Below are 17,018 nucleotides of genomic sequence, written 5' to 3'. Positions count from 1 at the left end.
CTTCGATGGGGTTTAAGGTTTAACCGCGGTTGGCATCCAACGTTAACGGTGCATTACCGCCACCAGCTGGACGGGGTATTAAATAAGAAACTATAAAAACATTCCGGTGTTGTGCCGAAAAGCCCCCCTTGCCAGAATTCTCCACCCCTCTTCGCGTGGACGCGCACGCACTCAATTCTTCATTACTGTGACTTGCTTGAACGCGCACTCACTCAATTCTTCATTGCTGCGACTTGCTTGTTAGTTGAAATTTCTGATCACGTTCGGCTCCGTTTCATTTAATGTTTTATGTCGGTTTGATAGCTGGGGAGGCACTAGTAATGTCTGCAGTTTTCGGTTTGGCTATTTGTCCACATGAGCTACCAAAATGATTCTGAAGTATGCCAGGCCTTGCACTCGCAAAATGTTACTTTTTAAATGTATTTTTATTTCACCTTTATTTAACCAGGTAGGCCAGTTGAGAACAAGTTCTCATTTACAACTGCGACAAACAACACAGAGTTACACATGGGATAAACAAACGTACAGTCAATAACACAATAGAAAAATCCATGTGCAGTGTGTGCAAATGTATTAAGATTAGGAAGGTAGTAGGGCAATAATTAGGCCATAGTGACGAAATAATTACAATTTAGCAAATAAACACTGGAGTGATAGATGTGCAGAAGATGAATGTGCAAGTAGAGATACTGGTGTGCAAAGGAGCAAAAATAATAATAATATTGGGATGAGGTAGTTGGGTGGGCTATTTACAGATGGGCTGTGTACAGGTGCAATGATCAGTAAGCTGCTCTGGCAGCTGATGCTTAAAGTTAGTGAGGGAGATATAAGATTTGAATTGATTTTTGCAATTCGTTCCAGCCATTGGCAGCAGAGAACTGAAAGGAGAGGCGGCCAAATGAGGAGTTGGCTTTGGGGGTGACCAGTGAAATATACCTGCTGGAGCGCATAGTACGGGTGGGTGCTGCTATGGTGACCAGTGAGCTGAGATAAGGCAGGGCTTTACCTAGCAAAAACGTATAGATGACATGGAGCCAGTGGGTTTGGCGACGAATATGAAGCGAGGGCCAGCCAACAAGAGCATGCTGAGTAGTGTCGGAGGCTATTTTGTAAATGACAACGTCAAAGTCAAGGATAGGTAGGATATTCAGTTTTACAAGGGTATGTTTTGCAGCATGAGTGAAGGATGCTTTGTTGCGAAATAGGAAGCCGATTCTAGATTTAATTTTGGATTGGAGATGCTTAATGTGAGTCTGGAAGGAGAGTTTACAGTCTAACCAGACACCTAGGTATTTGTATTTGTCCACATATTCTAGGTCAGAACCGTCCAGAGTAGTGATGCTGGACGGGCGGGCAGGTGCGGGCAGCGATCGGTTGAAGAGCATGCATTTAGTTTTACTTGCATTTAAGAGCAGTTGGAGGCCACGGAAGGAGTGTTTTATGGCGTTGAAGCTCGTCTGGCGGTTTGTTAATTAACACAGTGTCCAAAGAATAAGTGTCCAAAATAGAAGGGGGGGATTTCGGCAGGCAAGAAAATAGCCTTATTTGCCTCAAGTCTGAATCTGTGAGTGACAGTAGGCTGTTGGAGATTACGCAAACTGAAAATGTGCCAGCCTAAATGGCATGATGCGCTGTTCCAAGTTGTCAAATCATTTTAGCATGTAAATCTTGGTGGGGCAAACTCAACCTTTTTGTAGATGCATTCCAGCAAAGCCACTACACAACACAACACTAAACAATACTTAACTCCACTATAACGGTGACAAACGGTGCCCACAAACTGTCCCAACAGCAAAGCTTTATTTTCAGCACCATGGAGTGAATTAATCCTTACCACTGCTACACCTGCCTATCAACGGAGCCTTGTCTGGTATCGAAACAGTTCATTCAGCATCATTTACTACTTTTTAAAAAAACGTCTGATATGGCTGCCTTGCTGAACAAATGTGGTTTCTACTGACAATTGAGATGTGCAAACTATGGCATAAGGGAACATTGAGCGGATAAGAGGCAATCTGTAATTTCGATTAAGACATTAATGAGCGAGCTAAAACAGACGTTGTCAAAAATCAATTAGTTCAGCACTTTTGAAATGTACAGCAACAGAATTCAGAACATGGGCCGTTCTTATAGTATTTTCCCTGTACACCAAGTCAGAAGGGGGCATATAAGCAGACAATGAAAGCCCTTACAATATTCGATTATTAAATTTTTCTAAAACAGGATATAGGCTAAATGTGCACCACCAAGTCAGAACAGTAGGCTTTGTTTTGAGGGGGAAAGGGACCAAATGACTAGGGTAAGCCACATGGGCTACTAACAGCTTACTACACAACATACACTTAGTATTACTTTCTTAGCCACAGTATACTTATCTCCCTGGCATATTACATCATTTATGCAGCAGTATACAATATATTTTTGGACTCACCGTTGTGCTGTGCTCACTTGAACAGGAAGGTGGCACTGGGTCCTTCTTGTGGGAAGAATTTGTCATGAAACTTTCACCAAAGTCTGGCATTCTCTGGATTTATGGTGCTTTCAAGATAACTGGGAACTTGGAAAAGAGGAAGGTTGAATCATGACGTCAGGGATCTTCATGTCGGAGCTCTAGAAAGAGGCCAGAATTCCAATTTAGTGCTCGTTTTTTTCCCCCGAGTTCCCAGCTGGATCAGGGAGCCTCCTGTGACCAGTCTGGAGGTGCACTTCACCCCCCATGCAGAGAGAGCGCTGGGAGAGTTCCTTTTACCCCATCAGTGCAGGTAAGCCTATAGAATTCTCCCGAGCTGAGGTTGACTTGAGAGCTTTATTGCTTTTTAAAAGGACTGAGTTGTGCATTCATCCACCAGAGAGCACCATTGTGGCGCCAATTGTTTTTGCAGCAGGTTTGTATAGACACCATTGCATCTCATGCCTAAACTATTCTACCAAATTAAAGTCAACGGTATTTAAAAAAAAGTAATGTTTCTCTGTCTCCCATTTTGCCATAATTGTTAAAGTAGATATATTTTCATTGGCTTCTTCCTCTATGAATGTCCCCGTTTCTCTAGAATCTCGTGACCGACCCAGGTTCCGGTTCCTGCACGATCCATAGGAGGCTGCGGCCGCCATTAAGGGGGTTCCTATCTGCTGACCCCAGGTCAGTGTATTGGAGGAGCCACTGTAAGAACAGACTCTTCTTCTTCACATTGGATATAGGCCAATATCAACAGTCTGATCAACTCTATGCGAAGAAGATGTGTTACACTGCATGAGGCAAATGGTGGTCACACCAGATACTGACTGGTTTTCTGATCCACACCCCTACTTCTTTTTAAAAGTAATCTGTGACCAGCAGATGCATATCTGTATTCCCAGGAATGTCAAATCCATCAGATTAGGGCCTAATTTATTTATTTCAATTGGCTGATTTCCATATATGAACTGTAACTCAGTAAAATCCTTGAAATTGTTACATGTTTCATTTATATTTTTGTTTTAAAATTGTTTAATTAAAACATTGTTTTATTTTTCTTGTAAAGATAGTGCTTGTTGAAATGGTTGGTTATACCGTATGATCGTAACACTTTATTTTACTAAGTAAGTTACATTATAGAGCATTTATTCCAAGCACCTCTAGGCTGGGAGAGAGCACCTCAGTACACTGCAGTGCACACTATCACTTATCAGATGGAATCTTTACGGTTGAGTTCTGTTTAGTAATGGTAGTGAACACGCCTTTACTATCTAAGTTAGATTGTTGCACAGTTTTAATAACGACTCCGCTATGATAGGATATGGATTCCAAAATTGCTTCCAGTATTTCCCTTGACCTTTGTCAACCTCTGTTTTAGTAATCCAATGTCCAGTACAAAGTCTTTTAAATTCAGGGATTTATATTGGGAACTTAATTGCCCTCTGTCTATATCCAGTGTGACAACAGTCTGTGGGATTGGTCTACTTGTCATTGTTGGATGGAGTGGAGTGGTGGGCCTTTCATTGTCTGGCATAGATTTACTACTAGAACCACTCCCCTTTCCAATAGCAACAGCAAATCGCTCTTTCACACTACTACTTTGTATTCTTGTGAGAGTGTGAGAGAGAGTTGGAGGCACATACACACACAGTGGGTATTTTCGTTTGAGGAGACGCTGTTTTTAGGGTCAGCAAATTACAACAAATGAATTGTGTGTTGTTAAATTGGATGTAAATAGTTCACTGAACAGAGAGAAAACAACTACGCCTTCACCAGTTGACTTGAATTGCCTAGGAAGCAATGGGACCACTGAATCTCCACCAGGCTATATTAAAGGCTGACTTCATCCTAGCTAGAAGGTTAATCGAGGCTGGGGCTAACGTCAACAGCAGGGATGAGGAGAGGAGGACCCCTTTAATGCTCTGCTGCCTCCATGATGGGGAGTCTTGGTCCCTCGGTGTAGCACGCATGCTCCTGATTCACAGAGGCCATGTGGGGCTCTGTGACCGCCACGGTCGAACCGCTCTGGTGTATGCGGTCTTGTATGGGCGTCTGGGTTTGGTTCGGCTGTTCCTCCAAGCGCTGGACTATGACCTGAACCACGTCGACAAGCACGGTCACATGGCTCTGTGGTACTCAGCTCAGGTAGGTAACGGTCCTATCAATGACCTGCTGCTGAAAACCATGAAGAAGTACTGTCTGAGCACTGACATATCTGAGGCCGCAGTCCCCGGGCTTTGTGGTCATGATAAACCCGGTCAAGTTCTGGTCAAACACCAGACAGCAGTCAAGCAGAATGCCATTAATTGTGACATTGACCACAAGGTCACAGGTCACCTGAAGCCACAGCCAGAGAAAGGTCTACCTCCATTGTTCCGAAAGGACTTGCCTTTCAAGCCCCTTCCAGAAACCCTATGGACAAAGAGGGAGAACTTCTATAAAGCAGTGAAGCCACCAGAGGCAAAACCTGAGACAAAGAAGGCCTTGACTGGAGGGTCTAAGCAGGGGAAGGAAGGGAAGACAACCACCCCCTCCCCATCTAAGGACTGGAAGTTAGACATGAGGAGTCTAACCGAGGCCTTACTGGGTCAGATCAGCCTTTCCTACCGGCCCCAGGCCCAGCCCCGTCCTCCTTCCTCTCTCCTCCACCGCAGGAGGACACCTCACTTGGGGGCCAGCCCCACCGTGGGGACCCTGCTCCGCCAGTGCCGGGGGAAGGGAAGGAAGATGTCCCTGGACGCCATCAGCGACAGCCTGCTGAAAGAGAGGACGGCCATTGGCTCGTTCCGCCGCCGGTGCAGTGTGACCGTGATACCCATGATCAGGATGGGGCTGACAAGCAGGAGCTCCAGCACCACAGAGCTAGAGGGTAGGGGGGGAGACAAGGGTCACTTCTAAACCACTGGTCAGGATCCAGGAACTGAAAAAGTTCAGCTTGTCAGACAGAAATTAATGTATATTTTGCTTATCTGAAGGTTTATTAATGATGATGGAATATGGATGGTCGTTTTTGTGTGATGGAATATAGTGCAGTATTCAATATAATGAAGTTTGATGTGTCTGTATTAAAAAGTTAATACCAATCATTGAGTGGGACAGATGCAATGAGGGTTAGATGCAGTTGATCCATCTGGCATTTCTGTAATCTCCCTAAAAGTTTGTTTTTGTATACAAATTGATTTGGAATGTTTGAATGTTAAGTCTTTTGTATGAAAATAAAATACAGTCTTATGAATAAAATTACTAAAATCCAGTATGGGCAGGGCTGTGACTTCCATTGAATTTTGCCTTTGAGAACATGTAGCATCTGAAACGTTTGAAAATAATACCATACACCAAACAAATACAACAGCAGGTGTCAGTAATGGGTAAAAGGCGACCCATAGATTTTACGTGAAGGCGTTGGAGAGTTTACATTTCCGGTTTATAGCCAATAGCAGCGAACCTACTCATGTTTGAAAGAAGAACAGGCGGTTGACGTTTACTCCTACAGCAGGTTTGTTTACTTCATTCAAAAACATTTTATTTAGCAAATATTTTAAGTAGCTGTTAATAATAACCATATGCAATAGCTCTGACTTTTATTTACGGCGTTTTGTAGCCGAATATTTTAAATCGGGTCACAACTCATAACGTTAGCCAGCTAACGTTATGGGATAACTCTAGCTAACGTTCGCTAACGAACGTTACACAAATGTCCCCGTGAAACTCAAATTCTGCATGAGCTCTGTCATTTAACACAATGGATAATATGCTCAATGGTAGGCCTATTAGCTAATTTCAGTCAACGTTAATAACGTTATATTTTCCATAGTTAACGTTACATAGCTACCTACATCAGGGGTGTATTAATTCCGGCGATTCTGTTGAAAAACGTTTATTAAACGGAACGAAACGGGGAGGGAGTTACTTGAATTAGTCCAATAGACGTTTTGCAACTGAATCCGACCAATGAATACACCCCGTCACTTTTATCTGAACGCTAACTAGCCAGGCAAGTTGGTAACAGGTCTGATATGGCTCCAACAATAATGCCAGGTTGTTTGTATTCTGACGGTAGCCCAGCCACGCAAGCCCTCATGTCCACGAGAAGATCGCATACATTTGGAGAGACCATGGTAAGATTTGCATTTCACACATGTATTATGAAGTTACTGAACATAACTTTCGACCATAATTGTGGATAGCAGTCACTAACATTAACTAGCTAAGTTGTTTATCAATAACTGGATGTTGGCTTCTCTCAATGCACCCAGCCTTCAACAAGATCTGGAGAACGCACCCCATTGAAGTGTGTCCAGAATGAAATGCGCCATGTCTCAACCCCATCTTCTAGACTCAAATCGAGATCAGGGTCGGGCAGCAATATCCTCAAAACACCCAAGGTATGACGAACAGCCAAGCTATGGGCCTATGGATCCTGTTCACTAAACTGTTTGAAATGTAAACTTGACCTTCTACTTCTCCCATTCTCCCTACAGAATGATGCTGTGTTCATCTACACAGACCCGTTAACAATTTGCCCTCCACCAGCTGAGGTCCTATGCTCTCCTAGTGTTCCAAAGCCCAGTGATAAAACTACTACCACTGAGGACACAGCTGTTGATACAAGCAGTGGACTTGGAGACATTACCTTCAAGTCCTTCATCTGTGCTGGGGGTGAGGTTGAGGTTTCAGAGCCCTCAAGGGTTGCAGACGAAACCATCCGGCTACCCAAGAATCAACTGAACATCTCTTCTCTTCCTGGCTATGACGATGAAAACACATGTCTCTCTGACAGTATGGTTACTCAATGCTGCGACAACCATGTGGATCACGTCTATTGTGATTTGGAAAGAGATTTGTCCACAACTAAAGCTGACCTGTCCTTTAATGGGGGTTCAAACGCCAGTCTTAGTGTTCCACAGTTCACCGATATAGCCCACATCACTGAGACTGTTACTGGCGGACAGGGAGATGTAACGTTTAAGTCTTTCATCTGCACCGGAGGGGAGGTGGAAGTTTCAGAGGCTTCCAGGGTGGCACTTGAGACTATACTCCTACCAACGGATCAGCCTGCAAACCACCATCAGCCATACAACGACAGTATATATCAAAGTGTTATAGTAGATGAGTTGGACATGCAGTCCATCGATGACCACGCAGATCACCTCTATTGTAATGTGGCCTCTAGTGCACACCTTTCCTTCAAAGAACCTACACATTGTAGAACTATGAAATCCATAGAGATGGTACATACCAATGAAGAGTCAACTGGTGTTCAAAATGCCACTGGCGGACGAGGACATGTGACAGTCAAATCCTTCATCTGCACTGGGCTTGAGGTTGAAGTCTCAGAGTCCACCAGAGTGTCCAAAGACACTATCCTCCTACCTGAGAATCAGACTGTGACAAGTCATCTACCATACAACGACAGGGTCAACCCAAGCATCATAGAGGAGCAGTCCTCCGATCATGCAAAACACCCTTACAGCCATGTGGAAAGTGAAGGTGCCGTGTGGAAAGCGGACGCCGCTGCCATCAGTGAACCCTCAATGGGAAATGCATCCTTAAGGTCATTGAAGGACCTGGATGAGGTCGCCTGTCAGCTTTTCCCTGAAGGCCCCAAACAGGGTTATTCTCATGATGAAGACAGCGCCGTGGTTCCAGCTATACAGTTGGAAACTGACCGCTCCCATTGCAATGAGTTTGGAGCCTCAGCCAGGAGCTCCACACCTGTAGATGAGGACAACCCATCAATAGCCTCTCACTCCCATTCTCATGGTTCAATGCAGGAGTCCAATGGGGCCACAGACAGTGCGCTGGGTTCAAGCAGTAACGCTCCTCTTCTCTCCAACACTACAGACAAAGCGAGCTCTGAGAACATTGCTGACGTGTTGACTGAGCTACCCAAGATCCCCTCTGTAGCGACGTGGGCCGGCGTTGGTGATGCTTTACAGTTTGAGATCTTCAGCCCCGTTCTTAGCACTACCCCCATGACCAGAAGAAGGGGCATTCAGAAATCGTCTTTCGCCCAAATGGAGGAATCCGCTCTGGAAAACGGTAGGGGTTGTGTCCTCAACTCTGCTGAGGGTAGCTCCGTTGTCCCCGCCAACCCAGACAGCCGACTCTGGGCGGCTGTCCTGGAGAGCCCCATGCCTCTGCCCAAGTTCAACTCGACGGCAGTGGGTGCCGCATCGACCTGCAAGCCCCCTCCTCCTCCAGACCCAGTCACAGAGACTGTGGAGAAGAGGCCAGAAGTGGATGTACCTCATGTAAAATCCCAACCAATGGTGGAGAAAGTAAAAATGGGTCTTTTTGATCATTTACCAAGGTTGGTTTGTGAGGAGCCCTTTCAGCAGCAACTCATCCAGATGGCCCACTTCCTCATCCTGGCATCGGGCAAGATGGACCCTGTTAGCAACCCTGCCCTAGCCCCTACACCCGCTCCCGCCCCTCCTGTAGTGGAAACTACAGCGGGGACCGTGGCTGTGGAGTGCCACAGCATGTGTGTTGGCACCACTCCAGTGAGGCAGAGTGAGTTCTCTGTGTCTGACGCCTGCACCAGCACCGAGACCCTGCTCTGGAAGTGAGTAATGGCCTGTGTGTTTTTGTGAGTGAGAACTCTGTCAAATGTTCTGTGTTTATGTAATATGAACCATGTAAATATTGTTTTTTGGTGTTTGTCTGAGAGACGTGTTCACAAGTATTTCCTGTGTGTGGTATGAGAACTGACTATTTTCTCTCTGTGGCAGTCTGGCCCCTGGGAGCCTGTGTGGGGTCCCCAGACAGGAGCTGGAGCAGAGGCTGACCTCCACTCTCATCATGGTGGAGGCCCTGGTGCAGCAGCTGTGCACAGCCAGGGGACAGGGCCACTCTAGGGGCCCCGGGCCCTCAGAATTCAGGGACAAGCTGGTCCAGACCGACCACACTGAACTCAGCCAGACGGTAACCTACAAAGACCTGTATGTGACGGCCCTGGAGAGGATCAAGGAGCTAGAACTGGACCCGACCACTCTACAGAACCTGCTCCACAGCATGCAGGACACCAGGAGCACCATGACAGCCCTGAGTGGAGACACTGAGGCTGCTCTCAGCAGCATGAGGCAGATAACAGACCTGGTTAAAGAGGACCAGCAGAGCCTGGTTACACAGTATGGTCAGATGAAGTCCCTTTATGAGAAGTACAAGGAGACCCAGGGCAGGATGGTGCAGAAGGTCAGAGACACCCTGCAGCAGAGAGAGGACATGAGGAGACGGATGGAGGAGGCTTTCACCGCCAAGGATGCAGCCTTCAGTGTAACTGAGCAGCTGAGGGTTCACTGTGCCGTGCGTATCTCTGAGCTGGAGGAGAGTGTGGGATCTCACCAGGAGCTGATGGCTGCCCTGAACAAGACCTACCCAGAACAGGTACCCCACACAGTCTGAGGTCAGGGCTAGAGGCAATCGCCTGGTTCCCGGCTTGTGCTTATTTTGGTGCTGTGTATTTGTTTTCCCGTGCTCATGTGTGTGTCCTTACTCAGGTTGCATTGAACAAGGCCTACGTGGAATCCCTCAACTCTGCATCTGAGCTTTTGAGAGGAACCATGAGCGATCACGACAGTCTGCATCAAGAGGTATGTCTTAACCTGGAGGCTACATTGTCTTGTCAGGAAAGAAAGAAAAGACATCCAAATGGTTGCAATGTGTCGTTTTGTTCTGTACGACGCGTGTGTAAGATGTCATATTCTCCCCAGCTGAAAACAGCCAGGCGTCTCCTCCAGAGGACAACTCCTATACTGGTGAAGCTGAATGAGAAGGCAGCCAACGCTATAGGAGAGAGAGACCAGCACCTCTCAGAGAGAGACCAAGCTGTGGAGGAGAGAGAGCAGGTCTGACCTCCCTATTCTCTATCATCTCCCACAACTCACAATGTCTCTACTGCATGTTCTATTTGCTCTGTTCTCTGTTATCTTCTGCAATTCGTCTCTCCACAATGTTATGGCTTCATTCCAATGCGTCGTGGCTCACTTCTACATGACAGATCCAAGAGGAACTGGACCAAACCAACGTGAGTCTCCAAGATGCCAGACAGGAGGTTGGGGACTTGAATCTGCAGGCCACCATCATCAATTCAGGTAGGGATTTAAACAAACTGTTGAAGATAGCATTTGAGTTTCAAGTGTTATTGTGGTAAGTTTAAAAATAAGTGCTGATATGTTTATAATCTAGCATTGTCATTCTCTCTTGCTCTCCCGCCTTCTCCCTCTCTCAGAGTTGGGTGTTCTGCGTCAGAAGCTGAGTGAGGGAGAAGAGGAGCGAGTTCAGCTGGAGAGGAAGGTCACAGAGCTGTCTGCCACCGTCTCATCTACCCTGGCCTCCTATGCCTTCCTAGAGCAGGCCCTGGCTGCAGAGTCCACCAAGTCAGTTCAAAGTTCACTCTAAGCTGTTATGGTGCTTCAACTATGGCAGTTGTCAATTAAACATATTTTTATATATAGAGAAAAATAACCTTAACTTTCTTATTTCAGGTTGCAACAGTCATGGCAAGAAGTCCAGCAAGCTACCGACAGGGCCAACCAGTAAGTGAACTCCGTTACCTCTATGCTAAACAAATCATTGGCATGTAGCTAGCTAGTAGAGATTCAATGATGAGATAAAAGAACTGTAATAAATAATGATTTATTAAATATCCAATAGGCCTACATAGGCTGCACTGGTTAAGGAATGAATGGAATTCTGAATTCTGTTTCCGGTTTCCATGGTGAATTATTAGTTTTGTGTTCAAGCCTACTGGCACAGGAGAAATCCATGTGTAAAATGATACATTGGTGCAAGGTCATAGAGGCAGACAGGTCGTTTTATACAAGCCCTAACTGTTGCAAACCAAATAGTAGCATGGAAAACTAATGTGGAGATGCTTTTTTTTTTACCCCGAGGTATATAAAGTTAATGGATTTCCTGCCTGGGCTGCAGGACAGTGGAATTAGCACATGCTATTTTGTGGGAGGAGTTGTCCCACAACTCTCGCATAGCAACCAATCAGCATCCAAGATGCAAACAACCCGTTTTATAACATTTCATTGAACCCCTCCTGTGTCCAGGTTGGAGGGTGCGTTGGTCCAGTCAGAGCAGCGTGTATGTGAGCTGTCCCAGGCTCTGGCCCACAGCGAGGAGCAGCTGAGCCAGCTGCAGAGCCACTCCCACAGCCAGAGCCTGCAGCTGCAGAAGCTCCATGAAGTGCACGTGCAGCTCAACAGCATGATGGAGATGAACGAGGTACGTGGACCTCTGGATATCTCTCTACAGTACTGTATGTGGTGGTGCTCTCTCTTGTTTTGAGTTCCTCTACCTTTTTGTCTCTTTCTCTGTTCCTTACCAGTCTCTCTCTCCTTCTTTTACTCTGTAGAGCTCCCTCTCTTCCTGTGTGCTGATCCTAAACTCAGCCGTGGTGAGTGCTGTGTGTAACAGCTCTGTTCCTCCTCCCCTGTGTAGTTCCTACAGATGGAGAATGATATGGCCAGGGAGCAGGTGGTGGAGAGTGAGAGGACACTCCGGGCTAACCTACAGGGGCTCAGGGAGAGGAACATCCAGTGTGAGGACCTGAAAGGAGCCCTCAGCCACCTCAAGTAAGACCCAATACCACTCACTGTGGAGTCATAGTACATTTAGTTATTAGACATGATTTATTTTTAATGAGTTGAGCTGTGATTAGTTCTGGGGGGTGGGAGTGGGGTTGTCTCATATGACTACATGGGACGTGGTTATTACAAACAATTGTCTTTAGCTGATCAAATCAAATTTTATTTGTCACATACACATGGTTAGCAGATGTTAATGCGAGTGTAGCGAAATGCTTGTGCTTCTAGTTCCGACGATGCAGTAATAACCAACGAGTAATCTAGCTAACGTGTGTGTGTGTGTGTCAGGGCTGAGAGGGAGGCTTTGCAGGCAGAGCTGGAGGACAGTCAGGCCAGAGCCCAGTCAGTCCAATTGGACCTGGTAGAGCAGCTAGCCCAGGCTGTTACTGACGTCACCCTGCTACACCACACACTGAGACGACTGACCAACGATGTTCACACTGCTCTGACCACCAAGGTAATCACACACACCCTGTTACACCACACACTGAGACGACTGACCAACGATGTTCACACTGCTCTGACCACCAAGGTAATCACACACACCCTGTTACACCACACACTGAGACGACTGACCAACGATGTTCACACTGCTCTGACCACCAAGGTAATCACACACACCCTGTTATATCACACACTGAGACGACTGACCAACGATGTTCACACTGCTCTGACCACCAAGGTAATCACACACACTGCACACACTCTGTACCAGTCCATAGAAGACTCAGTCTGTTGTGATGTGTGGCGTTATTTCAGAAGCCAGAGGTCTGTGGTAAAGACGAGGTGTCCCAGCCCTCCCTCCATGTTGAGCGTCATCCCTCCACCTCCTTCGTGGACAGCATCATGGTGGCCATCACCACTGACCTGGCCCAGGTCAATGACACACAGCCCCCCTTAGACATGACAGAGGAACCACAAGCTGAAGGGTTGGGCAGCGAGACTAGCGCCTTCACTCGCCTCGCACCCATCACTCCTAAGAAGTGTCAGGGTGAGGCCTCCATCGCATCTCCCCAGGGGGGTTGCTGGTAGCCCCAGGGGGTATCTGGGTTCTGTTCAGCAGGGTACACTGTAGCAAACCTTATAAAGAAAAAGTTTGTAGCACCTCCCCCTTTTCACTGTTTCAAAACATTTAGTACCTACTGGACACAACCCATTTGTTTGTCTGTATTGCTGTGTCCTGGGCCCAGTCACTAAATGCCCTCCCTTCCTGGTCTCCAGTGGTGCCTCCAGAGGAGGAGCAGAGTAGTGTGGTGGAGCTGCTAGCAGACCTGGCTAACACAGTCTCTGAGCTCGGCTCCACCATCACACAGCTACGACAGAGCAAGGACACCGAGCAGGAGGCACTGAACAACACCATGTAAGCACTGTGACGTGTGGCATTTATTTTGTGTTGACATGTGAAGCTTACAATTTCTCCTTTAAGCATTCAATTATTTACTGTTTTATTTACCTTTCTGGTCACCATAAGTCAGTGTTTCCCAACTCCAGCCCTCCAGTAACCCCAACACCACACATTGTTGTAGCCCCGGCAAACACACCTGAACTCATTGAGGGCTTGATGATTAGTTGAAGTTGAATCCAGTGTGAGAAACACTGCCTGCCCTGTGTCAAGTTCCATCATATTAGGGTTAAACCCAGGGTTTCCCAAACTCTGTCCTCGGGACCCTAAGGGGGGCACGTTTGGGTTTTTGCCCTAACACTACACAGCTGATTCAAATAATCAACTTTGGTGCACAGGGTTTGGGATACGCTGAGTAAACCTAACCAATAATTGTGTTGCTATACCAGCTGTGGGCTGCAGGGGGAGCAGGAGGCCCAGGCCCACAGACACAGGGCTGAGGTATCCGAGCTGAGGGGCCAGCTGAGCCGTCTCCAGACCCAGCTAGGCCGGGACCAGGTGGCTCTACAGAACAAGGCCCAGGTGAGACACTACACTGCTCTCAGATCAGACCGTACAACTAAAAACACCAGTATTAGTTACACTTAACTTCTTACCTGTGTTAAACCCTGTATTAATGTGCATATTGGCAAAGTGCTGCCAATACTTGTGCATTATAGATTATTTTACTGAGCAATCTACACATTTTTTATTACTTTCTTGGTTACAGGACATGAGACATGTCTGATTACTTGACTGACATGGTATTTTGGTGAATAGTGGTCTGTGTGACTGAGGCTGAACCCAGGTCATTTGTTCTGTTTTACCAGGAGGTAGACTCTATGAAGAGGATCTGCAGTGAAGTGGATGAGGCCAGGGAGTTTCTTTACAAGCACAAATCTGAGAACAAAGTAAGGGACTATATCACTTTTTCGACCCAAAAATACTGTCTACATTCACTTTATTTCGTCTTCCTAAAAGTTCTTAGGCAACATTGTCTCCTTGTGTGAATTGTCACCTATATGTCATGATGTGCTTCCATTTAGCCTATTGTTATTGCTGCTGTGTTCTGTAGGAGCTGCGTAAGGAGGTGGCAGACCTGCGCCGTTCACTGCACCAATCACAGGTGGAGTCCCAGGCTCTAAGGGACGAGCTAAGAAAGACCGGCAACCAATCAGCACACAGCATGCATTCCATGGACGACAAGATCCGCCTACTGAAAGAGGTACAATCCAGACCATAGGTTGCCTGTTATCCCTGTAAGAACTGCTAGGGCTACCCTACAGTGTCCATGTCTCTGCTGTCCCCACAGCTAGACACTTGTCATTCTGCCCAGAATATTTTGATCTGAACGCGCCACAGCGCCCTACATGACCCAACCTTGGGTTGTTTTAAATTGGCCACAATTACATCTCAAATACATCCCCTCACACCAACCCTGCAGCCTTGAAAGACCAAGCAATCCTCTCCCTCCAACACTAGTTGTCTTTGACAGGCAGTAGGACCTTAAACACTGTCTCCACCACAGGTGGAAAGACTAAAGAGGACTCTGTTGGAAGCTGAGGAAGGAAGAGCAAAGCTTCTGGAGAGAGCCAAGAGACATGTAAGTGTCTATACGATCTATACACAAGTGTGTCACCCCGCCTCTGATTTGGTAAACATTTGAGGGATGGGCCTAGAGAAATGTAACCACTCTCAAATTCCTATGCAGAGCTATGGATGCATCTCCATCTATGATATCAAAATTATAGTTTTAACCATGTTATGAGGCTATAAAGTGTTTTACATTTAAAACAAGCTTATATTCTGGGTTCTGATTGGGTATGACAGTTGAACTAAGCTCATGAGTCATTTATATAAGTTATATTCTTCAAGGATCAATGGGTGTGTGTAAATTAATTTACAAGTCCAGAAATGGATGTTGCAACTAAGGATTCCAGTTTTAAGGAAAGCACTTCAAGTCGGAAGTTTACTTACACTTAGGTTGGAGTCATTTAAAACTCATTTTTCAACCACTCCACAAATTTCTTGTTAACAAACTAGTTTTGTCAAGTCGGTTAGGACATCTACTTTGTGCATGACACCAAGTAATGTTTCCAACAATTGTTTACAGACAGATTATTTCACCCACTGGGAATGTGACGAAATAAATAAAAGCTGAAATACATCATTCTCTCTACTATTTTTCTAACATTTCATTCTTAAAATAAAGTGGTGACCAACTGACATAAGACAGGGAATTTTTACTAGGCTTAAATGTCAGGAATTGTGAAGAACTGAGTTTAAATGTATTTGCCCAAGGTGTATGTAAACTTCCGACTTCAACTGTAAGTGTTATCCAATGCACAAGTCACCATCTTCAATGTTCCCCTCTGTTTCTGCAGCAAATGATCCACTACACCAACCAGAAGAAAGCGGAGAAGGAACTTCGAGTCCTTGACGATATGATTGAGACGGTCAGAAAGGTGAGTACAGGGATATACATGTTTCTGTTTGAAATGTAAAGGTAGAGTCAGCGATATGACAGATGTTGAAAGTAAACAGCATAGTGGGTCCATTTCCATAATAACTAAGAGCACTGAAGCGCGAGGCTCCACTTCTCCCCTGTTTTGGTCCTGTGGCTGCCAAGTTGATAAAAGCGTGATGCGATTCCGTGCACATGTGCAAATACTGTGTGAGAGTGAAGTCTTGCAATTTGCTCATCTCAGTATCTGCAGTGCTGCTCGTGGCAACGTCATTTTGCCGAGTCTACCTTTAATAGAAATGGTCATATTCATATGTGTTACTTGGTGTATATTGATAGTTTGGCATTAGACTTGACACTTTTTCCTTTTCTTTCTCTACAGACTTTGTCTTCTGTTCCTGACGTTGTCAAGCACTGCAAAGAACTCGAGACTCTAGTCGAATATCTTTGTTAATGTCATATTATAAACTGTAGTTTAAATCAGTTCTGTTTTTTTTTTTTTTTCTTAAACCTATTTGTACAAATAAAAAATTCTGGTAACATGTCTGAGTAGTGTTGATGGAATTGATTTATGTTAACTGTATTGTAAACGTTTACAGCATTACAATATACAGCCGAACACTTCTGCAATTGCAAACGGTATCAAATTTAGTCATCTTAATATTACAGACCGTTCTGGTTTGATAGACTTAACACTCAATGAAATGATTCCAACTGCTCTCCACTAAGTTGAAAAAAAAATGTTTTAATCAAAACTTGAACAGAATGGAGTTGGTTTGAAATGTTTCTGGGTTTTCCATGAAAGTACATTCACACATTGTATTTATTATGTACAATTTACAAGTATGGCTACATCAATATGTTACTCTCACTTTGGATTGACATTACAATGATGTAAAGTGGAATTAATTTTGGGTGTTAAAAAAACGAACATCTCCAAAGATATACTTTTCAATGCTTTATCATTTGTTAGCCCACTGACAACGACAGAGGCCTCCTTGTTAAGTGTTGACAGAGCATGCAGTTCTAGCCTAATTGGTGGTTGGCAAAATCGATGATGTATTACAACAGTTTCATAAATCTTTCGACAAGTAAAATTATATGAAATGTCATCTAAAT

The 17,018-nt window shown here is 45.4% G+C and overlaps 2 protein-coding genes across 3 annotated transcripts; both read left to right on the top strand.

Moving 5' to 3' along the window:
- The first annotated feature begins 55 nt into the window (after positions 1-55).
- LOC135561837 (uncharacterized) lies at positions 56-5,775 on the top strand. The gene is made up of 2 exons (XM_065003838.1): positions 56-2,762; positions 3,051-5,775. Exon 2 carries the CDS (start codon positions 4,256-4,258, stop codon positions 5,351-5,353), a length of 1,098 nt encoding a protein of 365 aa, XP_064859910.1. The 5' UTR covers positions 56-2,762; positions 3,051-4,255; the 3' UTR covers positions 5,354-5,775.
- A 76-nt stretch (positions 5,776-5,851) lies between these two features.
- spag5 (sperm associated antigen 5) lies at positions 5,852-16,441 on the top strand. Of its 2 annotated transcripts, none has more exons than XM_065003831.1 (21): positions 5,852-5,951; positions 6,516-6,573; positions 6,712-6,840; positions 6,937-9,023; positions 9,190-9,844; positions 9,958-10,050; positions 10,171-10,305; positions 10,458-10,551; positions 10,689-10,836; positions 10,945-10,995; positions 11,518-11,692; positions 11,909-12,042; positions 12,343-12,661; positions 12,814-13,045; positions 13,276-13,414; positions 13,846-13,978; positions 14,266-14,346; positions 14,511-14,660; positions 14,964-15,038; positions 15,820-15,900; positions 16,282-16,441. In XM_065003831.1, the coding sequence occupies exons 2-21, from the start codon at positions 6,535-6,537 to the stop codon at positions 16,351-16,353; spliced, it is 5,022 nt and encodes a 1,673-aa protein (XP_064859903.1). In that variant the 5' UTR covers positions 5,852-5,951; positions 6,516-6,534; the 3' UTR covers positions 16,354-16,441. The 2 variants fall into 2 exon arrangements, with proteins under 2 accessions (XP_064859903.1, XP_064859902.1); XM_065003830.1 differs by having other exon boundaries at positions 12,343-12,736.
- The last annotated feature ends 577 nt before the right edge of the window (positions 16,442-17,018 follow it).

The sequence above is a fragment of the Oncorhynchus nerka genome, linkage group LG18, assembly GCF_034236695.1.
Source record: "Oncorhynchus nerka isolate Pitt River linkage group LG18, Oner_Uvic_2.0, whole genome shotgun sequence".
In the NCBI taxonomy this organism is placed as follows: Eukaryota; Metazoa; Chordata; class Actinopteri; order Salmoniformes; family Salmonidae; genus Oncorhynchus; species Oncorhynchus nerka.
The sequence above is the reverse complement of the archived record's forward strand: the minus strand, read 5'-3'. Positions and strand labels throughout refer to the sequence as shown.

Bases quoted from the DNA above. Each gene is read 5' to 3' on its own strand.
- spag5 (XM_065003830.1), top strand. From the start codon at position 6,535: ATGTCCACGAGAAGATCGCATACATTTGGAGAGACCATG. The intron at 14,661-14,963 runs GTACAATCCAGA...TCTCCACCACAG, and splicing joins AGATCCGCCTACTGAAAGAG to GTGGAAAGACTAAAGAGGAC. The intron at 15,039-15,819 runs GTAAGTGTCTAT...CTGTTTCTGCAG, and splicing joins TGGAGAGAGCCAAGAGACAT to CAAATGATCCACTACACCAA.
- LOC135561837 (XM_065003838.1), top strand. From the start codon at position 4,256: ATGGGACCACTGAATCTCCACCAGGCTATATTAAAGGCTGACTTCATC.